At 37.4% G+C, this 14,811-nt stretch overlaps 1 protein-coding gene across 8 annotated transcripts in view; it reads left to right on the forward strand.

Moving 5' to 3' along the window:
- The window catches only part of akap13 (A-kinase anchoring protein 13), a 329,870-nt gene that overhangs the window by 271,128 nt on the left and 43,931 nt on the right, over positions 1 to 14,811 (forward strand). For 7 of the 8 annotated variants that reach the window (XM_062963356.1, XM_062963363.1, XM_062963359.1 and 4 more), the window contains 3 exons: positions 2,296 to 2,461; positions 11,449 to 11,516; positions 12,906 to 12,972. In XM_062963356.1, the coding sequence (XP_062819426.1) occupies positions 2,296 to 2,461; positions 11,449 to 11,516; positions 12,906 to 12,972 (301 nt within the window). The remainder of the gene's footprint in view (positions 1 to 2,295; positions 2,462 to 11,448; positions 11,517 to 12,905; positions 12,973 to 14,811) is intronic. The other variant, XM_062963358.1, reaches the window with a different exon arrangement.

Consider the following 14,811-nt stretch of genomic DNA (forward strand, 5'->3'; position numbering starts at 1 on the left):
GTCAGTCTGGATTCGGAAGTCCCACAGTATCTTTGCGTGCTCATTTTCCAATACTTTTGCAGGTTTGTGATCCCACCAGTTCTTTGCTGCTGGGAGGTGGTCCTTGAGGCATAAGTTCCAATGAATCATTTGGGCCACATAGTTGTGCCTCTGTTTGTAGTCTGTCTGTGCGATTTTCTTACAGCAGTTGAGGATATGATCAATGGTTTAGTCGGTTTCCTTGCACAGTCTGCATTTTGGGTCATCAGCTGATTTTTCAATCTTGGCCTGAATGGCCTTTGTCCTGATGTCTTGCTCCTGGGCTGCAAGGATCAGGCCTTCTGTCTCCTTCTTCAGGGTCCCATTTGTGAGCCAGAGCCAGGTCTTCTCCTTATCAGCTTTTCCTTCAATTTTGTCAAGGAACTTTCCATGCAGTGTTTTGTTGTGCCAGCTGTCATTTATTATTTCATTGTGAGGATGCTGTAGATTTTAAAGGGCACATAGACCAGAATGACAGGTTTGAGTGGCCAAGTAAACTTAAAAAGCAAGAACTATCAGGGAAAGGATTAATTGGGAAAGTATACAATTGATTAATAGAGGAAGTAATAGGGCTGAAGCTGTTAGAAAAGGTATGAGAAGACGACCTAGGGCCTCTGATGGACTTCAACTGGAAAAGGGTTTTAAATTGGAGAGTGGTTAAGAATTTGTCAATAAGATTAAAAGAAAATGTATATAAAGTCATATGTAGATGGTATACCACACCAGTTAAACTACACCAGATAGATAGGAAGCAAAGTAACATCTGTTGGAGATGTGGCATGCACAAAGGGACATATTTTCATCTATGGTGGGAATGCCCCCAGTTGAAGATATTTTGGAACAACATATTTATAGAAATCAGTAACATAGGAACAAACATCACGGAGATGGGGCGGGGTACAAGAATAAAATAATAATAATAATAATAATAATAATAATAATAATAATAATAATAATAATAATTTTATTCTTATTCTTATTTATAGAAATCAGTAACATAGGAACAAACATCACGGAGATGGGGCGGGGTACAAGAATAAAATAATAATAATAATAATAATAATAATAATAATAATAATAATAATAATTTTATTCTTATTCTTATTTATAGAAATCAGTAACATAGGAACAAACATCACGGAGATGGGGCGGGGTACAAGAATAAAATAATAATAATAATAATAATAATAATAATAATAATAATAATAATAATAATAATAATTTTATTCTTATTCTTATTTATAGAAATCAGTAACATAGGAACAAACATCACGGAGATGGGGCGGGGTACAAGAATAAAATAATAATAATAATAATTATTATTATTATTATTACAGTAGAGTCTCACTTATCCAACACTCGCTTATCCAACGTTCTGGATTATCCAACGCATTTTTGTAGTCCGTGTTTTCAATATATCATGATATTTTGGTGCTAAATTCATAAATACAGTAATTACAACATAACATTACTGTGCAATGAACTACTTTTTCTGTCACATTTGTTGTCTAACATGATGTTTTGATGCTTAATTTGTAAGATCATAATCTAATTTGATGTTTAATAGGCTTTTCCTTAATCCCTCCTTATTATCCAACATATTCGCTTATCCAACATTCTGCCGGCCCGTTTATGTTGGATAAGTGAGACTCTACTGTATTATTATTATTATTTTATTCTTATTCTTATTGATAGAAATCAGTAACATAGGAACAAACATCACGGAGATGGGGCGGGGTACAAGAATAAAATAATAATAATTATTATTATTATTATTATTATTATTATTATTAATACATTGATTATTTCACTCTGATCTTGTTATTATTATTATTATTGCATTTATTATTTCATTGTGAGGATGCTGTAGATTTTAAAGGGCACATAGACCAGAATGACAGGTTTGAGCCATGTGTTTGCTGGAGATGATGGGAGTTTCAATCCAGTGTGTTTGGAAAGAATTACATTAAGGAAGGCTGATGCAAAAGCTCCAGAAGAATGGTAGAGCCCACCCATTTCTTTTAGACAACATTATGGAATGAAACTGTAAATACTGATGGAATTGGTCAGGGGGGTTGATTCAGACGTGGGTGAACATCATTCGGTGCCTGGGGTCAGTGACTCACAACTGAACTTTTTCCCTCGGCCTTTGAGGGAAGAGAAGGTAAGAGAGGAAGATCTGGTCTTAAAAGCAGTGGTTGCTTTGCACATGCGTCTTGTCTCTGGATGATGCTCACTCTTGAGTAAAGCCTTACATCCTTTGCTGCTCTCTTTTAGGAAAAGGAGAAAGACAAGGAGCGGATCAGAGAAAAGGACAAAGACTCCAAAGACAAGGACAAGAAGACAATCAATGGGCACCTCTTCAGCGCCACCCCAACCGTGGGGCCCGTCAGTTGCTACTATTGTATGAAGCCCTTTAACAAGGATTCCTTTGCCTGTTCAGGTGAGCGACTTCTTTTGATGCCGTGTTCAAAATGCCTACAAAATACTTCGGTGCGAAATTCGTAAATACAATAATTGCAACATAACATTACTGCGTATTTCTGTCAAATTTGTTGTATAACATGATGTTTTGGTGCTTAATTTGTAAAATCATAACCTAATTGGATGTTTAATAGGCTTATACTTATACTCGGCTTATACCCGGGGGAATAATAATAATAATAATAATAATAATAATAAGGCCAAGATCAAAAAATCAGCTGATGACCCAAAGTGCAGACTGTGCAAGGAAACCGATGAAACCATTGATCATATCCTCAGCTGGATTTCGTATCACAAAATCACAAGTCGAACACTTCCCAAGTGTCTAGGACTCTGTGATGTATTTTTGGATGATGCGTGCAGATCCCAGTAGGGTGGCCTTTTGCAGTTGGCAGATCATGATTTTGTCAAAGCCTATTGTTTCCAAATGCTGGCTGAGATCTTTTGGCACGGCACCCAGTGTACCGATCACCACTGGGACCACCTGCGCTGGTTTCTGCCAGAGTCTTTGAAGTTCAATCTTGAGGTCCTGATAGCGGCTGAGTTTTTCCTGTTGTTTTTCGTCAATGCGACTGTCACCTGGGATGGCGACATCAATGATCCAAATCTTTTTCTTTTCCACAACTGTGATGTCTGGTGTGTTGTGTTCCAGAACTTTGTCAGTCTGGATTCGGAAGTCCCACAGTATCTTTGCGTGCTCATTTTCCAATACTCTTGCAGGTTTGTGATCCCACCAGTTCTTTGCTGCTGGGAGGTGGCACTTGAGGCATAAGTTCCAATGAATCATTTGGGCCACGTAGTTGTGCCTCTGTTTGTAGTCTGTCTGTGCAATTTTCTTACAGCAGCTGAGGATATGATCAATGGTTTGGTCGGTTTCCTTGCACAGTCTGTATTTTGGGTCATCAGCTGATTTTTCGATCTTGGCCTGAATTGCCTTTGTTCTGATGTCTTGCTCCTGGGCTGCAAGGATCAGGCCTTCTGTCTCCTTCTTCAGGGTCCCATTCGTGAGCCAGAGCCAGGTCTTCTCCTTATCTGTATCTCCTTCTCCTGTATTTATTATTATTATTACATGTATTATTTTACTCTATTATTATTAAAAGGATACATAAGCACATTTACATTGAAGAAGATGAGAATAATGATTTGATCAGAGTTGGACAGTCTTATCTTAAATTTGAGCTTGATGTAAATATTCAAAAATGTAACCTACTGATGCCTCCATTAATGTAATTTTATTGGTTTCTATTTTTATTTCTGAAATTTACCACTCTCGGCTTATACTGGAGTCAATGTTTTCCCAAGTTTTTTTGTGGTAAAATTAGGTGCCTCGGCTTATATTCGGGTCAGCTTATACTCGAGTATATACGGTAATTTGATATTTAATAAGATTTTCCTTAATCCCTCCTTATTATCCAAGATATTCGCTTATCCAAGGTTCTGCCGGCCCGTTTAGCTTGGATAAGTGAGACTCTATTGTACTTCAGTACCATTGAGCAGTTGCTTCAGTGCGTCTAGATGGGACTAGCAGTTGGATTTGGATCAGTAAAATCACAATAAAAGAACTTGCAAAACATACGAGTGTTAGGATCTATTTGCTGAAAGCAGTTAATTGCATGGGAGAATAAAAAAGCATTCACTTGGCACTGGAAAGACTATACCTTAAGTAAAGTATTCATTACAATATATACTACTAGTAAACATAAGAGATTCCATAGGGCTATGATCTACCACTGTTTCGAGTCAAATCCAGTTTAGATTGTTGTTAATACGACACCATAATCCCCTTCTTTTGCAGCTTGTATAACAAGTGCCACTAAAAGTTCTTTATATAGAAGATAATATTACATTACCAACATATTTCAGAATAGCGTAGAAACATATGCAATTAGATATTAAGAAATACAGTGAAGAACAAGGTTCTGTTGCTGGTCATCGACTGTAATAAATAAATATATCTATATATATAAAAGGGTAATGGAATCATGGCACCGGACAAAACAACTAAATTAAACGCCCCACAACCTTGAAAATTGACAGCACAACCTCTCATCCATGCCTCTATGTTCATACAACAAAAAGAAAAGAAAAATAAAGTCTTAGCCACAGCAACGCATGGCCGGGCACAGCTAGTATGTGCCCGGCCACGCGTTGCTGTGGCGAAGTATGGTGGTATGGGAAATAAAGTATTGAGGAATTGGTGGTACAGTGGAGTCTCACTTATCCAACATAAACGGGCCAGCAGAATGTTGGATAAGCAAATATGTTGGATAACAAGGAGAGATTAAGGAGAAACCTATGAAACACCAAATTAAGTTATGATTTTACAAATTAAGCACCAAAACATCATGTTATACAACAAATTTGACTGAAAAAGTAGTTCAATATGCAGTAATGCTACGTAGTAATTACTGTATTTATGAATTTAGCACCAAAATATCACGATGTATTGAAAACATTGACTACAAAAATGCGTTGGATAATCCAGAACGTTGGATAAGTGAGTGTTGGATAAGTGAGACTCTACTGTAGTTAAGGTAAAGGGTAAAGGTTTTACCTTATATTAAGTCCATTATAAATGGGTTATATAGCTGTGTGGAAGGGCCTTGAGTCTACACTGCCATATAATCCAATTCAAATCTGACAATCTGTATTTTACAGGCAGTGTGGAAGAGGCCTAAGTGAGGCCTAACTCTGCCTGTCCCCTGGGCTGAGTGGGTTGCTAGGAAACCAAGTGGGCGGAGCTTAGCCATCTAACTGGCAGCAATTGGATGAAAACAATTATTCCTCTCCCTCTAATTAGGACTTTATTTTCTTTTCTTTTTGTTGTATGAACGTAGAGGCATGGATGAGGGGTTGTGCTGCCAAGTTTAGTGTTTCTGGGATGTGTAGTTTTGTTGTTTTGACCTAGGCCGAAATTTCATTACACTTTTTTTTTTAATATTTTTATTTGTAAGTTTTTGAAATGCATAAAAGAAAAACACAACATACATTGTACAATGACAGAGACTATAACGGACAAGACAACACATAACCCAACCAATTCGCCTTCCGAACCTTTTGCATGACAATACTCTTTTCCCCCCACCTCTGCGGCCCTTTTATATATATATAGATAGATTACCAACATAGTACTTACATATTATATACCATCTTTCCTTTTAACGTTTGACTGGAAAGACTATGGCATAGGTGCCAGGTGGTCCTCTCTAGAGAGAGCATTTGACAAATGAATGCTTTTACTAGAATGTTTTGATTCAAAGTAGCAGTATAGCTTTTGAGTAAAAGGAGAATGCGGGGTGCAGAAAGGGCACAGGTCATTTCTTACACAGTTCCCATCGAAACCAGCAAATGCTCGCCCTTGGTATAGACACGAAAGTCAGCGTGTCAACCCCCAATAAAGTGGAGTTCAAGCAAGGCCTTTGAATGAAAGGCCTGGCTGGGGATGGTGAGCTCCGCCTGAGTCATAGATTGTGACACAGTTTAGTATTCCCCCTTTGCAGGCAGACAGACAGACAGACAGATATCGCCTCCTGTTTTGAAAGTCCCAGCTGAGCTGTGTTGCCTGCAGGGTGAAATTCCTGAACTGAAAACCTGCACTTGCTGATTTATTGCTGTTGACGCAAGTGAAAACATTGAGGACGTGTTAAAAGTTAATCTGGGGAAAGTATCTCTGCGTCCAGGCACTCTTGACTCTGAGGATGACAGTGGAAATCCAATGGACTTCCTTTCTTTCTTTCTTTCTTTCTTCGCCCTCAAATGTTGCATGAGTAACTCTAATGGTAGGAAGAGTTTGCTAATAATGTTTTTGTTCCTTCAAGAAGTTTGTAGCAGAACCGCAAGGGTATAGACCAGGGGTCCTCAAACTTTTTAAGACGAGGGCCGGTCCACAATCCTTCAGACTGTTGAGGGGCCGGATTATCATTTGGGGGAAAAAAACCGAACAAATTCCTATGCACACTGCACATGTCTTATTTGTAGTGCAAAACAACAACAATAACAATGAAAGAACAATACAATATTTAAAAATGAAAATAATTTTAACCAACATAAACCTATCAGGATTTCAATAGGAAGTGTGGGCCTGCTTCTGGCCAATGAGATAGTCAAGTTAATTAGGATTATTGTTGTTGTTGTTGTTGTGTGTCCTCAAGTCATTTCAGATTTTGGGCGAGCCTAAGTCCAGAATTATTTATTTAAGTCCAAAATCATTTACTACATTTATTTACTACATTTATATCCCACCCTTCTCACCCCAAAGGGAACTCAGAGCAGCTGTATGTACATACAATATATTATATTATTAGCATAGCACAATATTAGCATTATACTATATTGAACTATACCACTATACTGTAATATTATATGTAATATATAACATATAATTAATATTATTATATGATATTATTGTTAGTATTGTATTGTATAAAATGATAACATTATCAGTATTATATGTATATACAATATATTATATTATTAAAACGGATATAAAAATATTATATTATAAATGAGGGCAAGGGCCAGGTAAATGACCTTGGAGGGCTGCATCCGGCCCCCGGGCCTTAGTTTGGGGACCCCTGGTATAGGCCATATATTATATTATTATTTCCAAATGCTGACTGAGATCTTTTGTCACGGCACCCAGTGTGCCCATCACCACCGGGACCACCTGCACTGGTTTCTGCCAGAGTCTTTGAAGTTCAATCTTGAGGTCCTGATAGCGGCTGAGTTTTTCCTGTTGTTTTTCGTCAATGCGACTGTCACCTGGGATGGCAACATCAATGATCCAAACCTTTTTCTTTTCCACAACTGTGATGTCTGGTGTGTTGTGTTCCAGACCTTTGTCAGTCTGGATTTGGAAGTCCCACAGTATCTTTGCGTGCTCATTTTCCATTATCTTTGCAGGTTTGTGATCCCACCAGTTCTTTGCTGCTGGGAGGTGGTATTTGAGGCATAAGTTCCAGTGAATCATTTGGGCCACATAGTTGTGCCTCTGTTTGTAGTCTGTCTGTGCGATTTTCTTACAGCAGCTGAGGATATGATCAATGGTTTCGTCAGCTTCCTTGCAGAGTCTGCATTTTGGGTCATCAGCTGATTTTTCGATCTTGGCCTTAATTGCTTTTGTTCTAATGGCTTGCTCCTGGGCTGCAAGGATCAGGCCTTCTGTCTCCTTCTTCAGGGTCCCATTCGTGAGCCAGAGCCAGGTCTTCTCCTCATCAATTTTGTCAAGGAACTTTCCATGCAATGCTTTGTAGTGCCAGCTGTCAGCTCTAGTTTGTAGTGCGGTTTTCTTGTACTGATTCTTTGTCCGCTGTGCGTTGAGGAGTTTCTGATTTTTGACTTCAATCAAAGTCAGAAATCAATATTGGAATCAAAAATCAATATTGGAAACAATAAACATTGGCAAAGTTACGATCTTGTCAACTGCAAAAGGCCACCCTGCTGGGATCTGCGCGCGTCATCCGAAAATACATCACACAGTCCTAGACACTTGGGAAGTGTTCGACTTGTGATTTTGTGATACGAAATCCAGCATATCTATTTTGTTTGCTGTGTCATAAAATATTGTTGTGTCAACAACAACAACAACAACAACAACAATAATAATAATAATAAAGAGTGTTGGGCCATTTAGTCCAAACCCCTTCTGCCTTTGTGCCGTGGGGGCCAGATAAATGGCTTTGATGGGCCGCATGTGGCCCGTGGGCTGTAGTTTGGGGACCCCTGGTATAGACTGACATGACAGTTGGTTGCCCTCAAGCGAATAATGGCTTGTATAGTGCTTTTCTTGTCTAGATACTAGATTGCATCTTCCTCACTGTTGCATGACTGCTCCACGGCAGAGACCGCCAGTGAATATCAAGCTATATTTCAGAGGAAGGAAGTGACAAAACCATCTCTTGAGTATTCTTTGCCTAAGAAAACCCTTTCAGCGTCATGGGTTCACCATAAGTGGGCAGGCACATACAAGTACACTATTACTCAACATGCAAAACAAATTAGTTCTGCTTGTAGTTCTTTACTAGAGAAGAGACCGGGCATTGGTATTATGAACTCCTCCGTTTGAACGGGAAAGGGTCAGATAATGAAGTTTCCAATTTATATAACATCCATCCATTTGATCTCTTTTGCTTTGCCTTCTCCCATGATTTCAAACATAATTTTGCATAGGGACGCGTGTCTTCTTATACATCTCCAATACCTTCTGTGCCATAAACTGTTTCAATCTAATCATATCTCCTGGTAAGCAATATCAAGCCAGTGTATTATTTCAAAAGGAATTTCTAATGGGAACTGTGGTGATGTGGCAGGGAGGAATCTTTTTATCCCACCGCTGCCACCAAATTGTGGTGATCTCAGGCAGAGGGGAAATATTATTATTTTTTCTCTTATTCTTTCTTATTCTTATTCACATTAGATGGTAGCGTTACTTAGTTTTGAATACAGGTGACAGAGACTTTGATATTAAAGAACAAAAACAAGTTTATTTCAGGCACAGAGCTTAGTGGTTACAGTAATTTCTTTAAAGGCACTTAGATAACGGTTTCAAAGTTAATAACTGATCACTTTGGATCCACTTATTTTAAAATTGACTCAAAATGTCCAATCCTTTGAGCCACCCTGATCCCTCAACCAGAATCAGTCTCTTGGTACCTCATAAGGGTACCGACTCTAAAACTAAACTACCCTATGGTTCTCTGACCACAGACTAAACTGTTTTTTAAAACATTCCCTCCTTTTCTTTCAAACGGCGGTTGGCTCCGCCCTCGTTACTATGGCAACCTGCCTCAGAATGCTGAGCTGGTTACCATCCCCCATGCACTGGTGACTAATAAATAGTTACACTTTTAAACATAGTTAAACCTGACTTTTAAAACGAAATTAAACATGACATCTATAAATCAAAATAAAACACACTTCTTTACAGGAACCTTCTAGGAATGTCCGTACAATAGAGTTTTATTAAAGTTTTGGGTAATATATACAGTGAAAGTGTGAGAATAAATGTGTTTATAGGAAAGAGAGGTGAAAGAGATAGGCAAAAGAAGAAGAGAGATAAAAAAATAGCAGATAATACTAATAATGACAAAAAATTACTAAACAAATAAATACACACGTCAAAAACAGAAAAAAATTAAGAATAATAAAAAGTATATACATTGACTTCCATCTCTTACACAGTTACTTTGAAAAGTTTTTGATTACTTTTTCTTATTTCTTTTCTCTCTAGTGTCGGTATCGTCTTACACTCATTTCTGTATTAACAAAACATCTGTTTAAATTAATACCTTCATTTGCTCTTCTTTCAAATAGATTTTTTTTATCAAATCCCAGTTTGTTTGTTTTTTCGGCCTGCCATGACTATTTTTTTAATAAATATGTCAACTTATCCATATTCGTTATTTCCAACACCTTATTTAACCAGCAGTTTAACTCAGGAGTTTCTTTCTTTTTCCAATATTTGGCATATGTCATTCTTGCTGTCTGGAACTTTCTAAGAATGTCTGTCTGTAACTCAGATAGTCATCATGAAAAAGTGCTTCTAATAATTGCAACGCCTAAGGAAGGTAAAACTGTAAAACTTGGTTACCGTATATACTCAAGTATAAGCCGACCCGAATGTAAGCCGAGGCACCTGATTTTACCACAAAAAACCTGGGAAAACATTGACTCCAGTATAAGCCGAGGGTGATAAATTTCAGAAATAAAAATAGATACTAATAAAATTACATTAATTGAGGCATCAGTAGGTTAAATGTTTTTGAATATTTACATAAAGCGCAAATTTAAGATAAGACTGTCCAGCTCTGATCAAATCATTATTCTCATCTTTTTCAATGTAAATGTGCTTATGTATCCTTTTAATAATAATAGAGTAAAATAATACTTGTAATAATAATAATAATAATAATAATAATAATAATAATAATAATAAATACAGGAAAATAATACATGTAATAATTGAGTAGAATGTACTATACAGTTAAACTTCAATAAAAAAATAATGTAATAATAATAATAATAAGATCAGATCGAAATAATAAATATTATTAATAATAATAAAATAGAGTAAAATAAATGTATAAAGTACAATAATAAATGTAATAATAATGGAGTAAAATAATATTATATCCCGTATATACTCGAGTATAAGCCGACCTGAATATAAGCTGAGGCACTTAATTTTACCACAAAAAAACTGGGAAAATATTGACTCCAGTATAAGCCGAGGGTGGTAAATTTCAAAAATAAAAGTAGCTACCAATAAAATTACATTACCATATATACTCGAGTATAAGCCGACCCGAATATAAGCCGAGGCATCTAATCTTACCACAAAAAACCTGGGAAAACATTGACTCCAGTATAAGCCGAGATACCAATAAAATTACATTAATTGAAGCCTCAGTAGTTTAAATGTTTTTTGAATCTTTACATCAAACTATAATTTAAGATATGACTGTTCAAGTCTGATTAAATCATTATTTTCATCTCCTTCAATGTAAATGTGCTTATGTATCCTTTTAATAATAAGAGTGAAATAATAAATGTAATAATAATAATAAATGCAGTAAAATAATGAATGTAATAATAGAGTAAAATAATAAATGTATTAATAATAATTAATAGAGTAAAATAAATGTAAAAGTAACAACAGTAATAGAGTAAAATAATAAATGTAATAATAATAATTAATAGAGTAAAATAATAAATGTAACAATACCAATAATAATAGAGAAAAAATAATAAATATATATTTGAGTTTAAGCCGACCTGAATATGAGCACACCAGGACCCTCACCCGAGTATAAGCCGAGGAGGGTTTTTTTTAGTCCTAAAAAAGGGCTGAAAAACTAGGTTTATACTCGAGTATATACAGTAATTCCTTTATGAGAATCTGACATAAATAGTAATGTATGCTTTGCTTTTTCTTTTTCTTTTACACAGGCTGTGGAGTCATTGTCCATAAAACTTGCAAGGAGAGCTTAGTTGCTTGTGCCAAGGTCAAAATGAAGGTAAATATTTTCCTTGTGTTGTCAAAGGCTTTCATAGCCAGAATCATTGCTGTGAGTTTTCTGGGTTATCTGGCCATGTTCCAGAAGCATTCTCTCCTGATGTTTCGCCCACATCTATGGCAGGCATCCTCGGAGGTTGTGAGGTCTGTTGGAAACTAGGCAATTGGGGTTTATATATCTGTGGAATAATGTCCAGGGTGGGAGAAAGAACTCTTGTCTGTCGGAGGCAAGTGTGAATGGTGCAATTAATAATATTAATAATAATAATAATAATAATAATAATAATAATAATAATAATAATGGCCACCCTACTGGGATCTGCACGTATCATCCGAAAATACATCACACAGTCCTAGACACTTGGGAAGTGTTCGACTTGTGATTTTGTGATACGAAATCCAGCATATCTATCTTGTTTGCTGTGTCATAAATAATAATAATAATAATAATAATAATAATAATAATAATAATAATAATAATTTTGTCAATGGACATTGACAAAATTACGATTTGTCAACTGCAAAAGGCCACCCTACTGGGATCTGCACGCATCATGAGAAAATACATCACACAGTCCTAGACACTTGTGATTTTGTGAAAGGAAATCCAGCATATCTCTCTTGTTTTCTGTGTCATACAATAAAATAATAATAATAATAATAATAATAATAATAATTATTATTATTATTATTATTATTATTATTATTATTTTATTTTTGTATGCCACCTCCATCTCCCCAACGGGGACTCAGAGCAAGCCCAATACAATCATATAATATCATAAAAACAGCAGTTAAGACATCAACAGTTAAGACCTTGATTAGCATTGAGTGGCCTTCCAGGCATGAAACAATCAGGGCCAGCTAACACCTCCCAACAGAGGATTTCCCCAGGCAGGAAGCAGCCAAGCTTTGAAGCTGAAAGGCCATTCAGTGCTAATCAAAGTGGCCAATTGCAACACTCACGCTGTATGGCCATGTTCCACAAGCATTCTCTCCTGACGTTTTGCCCATATCTATGGCAGGCATCCTCAGAAGTTGTGAAGTCTGTTGGGAAATGGGCAAGTGGGGTTTAGATATCTGTGGAATAATGTCCAGGATGGGAGACATTCCACAGATATATAAACCCCGTTTATTTCAACAGATCTCACAATGTATGAGGATGCTTGTCATAGATGTGGGCAAAATGTCAGGAGAGAATGCTTCTGGAACATGGCCATACAGCCTGGAAACTCACAGCAACCCAAATATTCCTTTGAATATAGTTTTGAGATAGGTGTCTACTTGTGTATGTGCATATAGTATATGTATGTGTATATACACATACATGTTTAAGCTTCTTCAAGTAATCATTCTAAATGTCTAATATCCTTCCCGATCTTTATTTCAGCTCCAGAAAGGAGGCCTCCAGGCACATGATACCTCCTCGTTGCCCACAGTCATTATGAGAAGTAAGAGTGAGTAGCCTTTTTCCTTTCTCTCCCATCTTTGAGCAGCTTCTCACAATCCGGCAATTTTGTTATTCACCCGTGTACTTTTATGTTATTGTGTCTTAGTGTTTTAAGCTGATGAGCAAATGATGCTTTGTTTTGGATAAGTGTACAATTCTGCAATAGGAACATCTGCCTCTGATTTTGACAGAACTCTTAAGTCGGTGATTGGTTACAGTTCCTTCAGATCCACAGACATTTACACGAAGAAAGCATAATAATAATAATAATAATAATAATAATAATAATAATAATAATAAACAAGCAGTCAAAGAAGACGAACATGCCCTGGCAGAATATGTCAAGCAAAGTGAAGAACCTGCTTTGATTGAAGTCAAAAATCAGAAACTCCTCAAAGCACAACAGACAAAAAACCAGTACAAGAAAACCGCACTACAAACTAGAGCTGACAGCTGGCACAACAAAACATTGCATGGAAAGTTCCTTGACAAAATTGAAGGAAAAGCTGATAAGGAGAAGACCTGGCTCTGGCTCACGAATGGGACCCTGAAGAAGGAGACAGAAGGCCTGATCCTTGCAGCCCAGGAGCAAGACATCAGGACAAAGGCAATGAAGGCCAAGATCGAAAAATCAGCTGATGACCCAAAATGCAGACTGTGCAAGGAAACCGACCAAACCATGGATCATCTCCTCAGCTGCTGTAAGAAAATTGCACAGACAGACTACAAACAGAGGCACAACTATGTGGCCCAAATGATTCATTGGAACTTATGCCTCAAGTACCACCTCCCAGCAGCAAAGAACTGGTGGGATCACAAACCTGCAAAGTATTGGAAAATGAGCACGCAAAGATACTGTGGGACTTCCGAATCCAGACTGACAAAGTTCTGGAACACAACACACCAGACATCACAGTTGTGGAAAAGAAAAAGGTTTGGATCATTGATGTTGCCATCCCAGGTGACAGTCGCATTGACGAAAAACAACAGGAAAAACTCAGCCGCTATCAGGACCTCAGGATTGAACTTCAAAGACTCTGGCAGAAACCAGTGCAGGTGGTCCCGGTGGTGATGGGCACACTGGGTGCCGTGCCAAAAGATCTCAGCCGGCATTTGGAAACAATAGACATTGACAAAATTACGGCCACCCTACTGGGATCTGCACGCATCATCTGAAAATACATCACACAGTCCTAGACACTTGGGAAGTGTTTGACTTGTGATTTTGTGATACGAAATCCAGCATATCTATCTTGTTTGCTGTGTCATAATACAATAATAATAATAATTTTATTTTTATACCCCGTCCCATCTCCCCAAGGGGACTCAAAAGTGTCCATGCTCCTGATTAATTCTGCATATTTTACTTAGCATAGGATTTCACAGATATATTTATTTATATTCCGCCCTTCTTTCTCACCCCGAAGGGGACTCAGGGCAGATCACATTGTATATACATATACGGCAAACATTCAATGCCATATACACATAGAACAAAGACAGAGACAGACACAGAGGCAATTTAACCTTCTCCTGAGGGGATGTTCGATTCCAGCCTCAAGGGGGAGCAGCTGCTTCATCATCCACTGCGACGGCACTTCCTCATTCCAGTGGCGGCTGGATGATTTTTATGGAGTCGTAAATTAGTTAAATTAGCCTCCCCACTTTATAAGTGGTACCTTAATTTCCTGCTTGATTGATGCAACTATCTTTCGGGTTGCTAGGTCAGCAACAAGCAGGGGCTATTTATTTTATTTTATTTTATTTTTGCACCCCGCCACGGGTTGGCCTCGAACTCATGATCTCTTGGTCAGAGTTATTTATTGCACCTGGCTGCTCACCAGCC

The sequence above is a fragment of the Anolis carolinensis genome, unplaced genomic scaffold, assembly GCF_035594765.1.
Source record: "Anolis carolinensis isolate JA03-04 unplaced genomic scaffold, rAnoCar3.1.pri scaffold_11, whole genome shotgun sequence".
Taxonomy (NCBI): domain Eukaryota; kingdom Metazoa; phylum Chordata; class Lepidosauria; order Squamata; family Dactyloidae; genus Anolis; species Anolis carolinensis.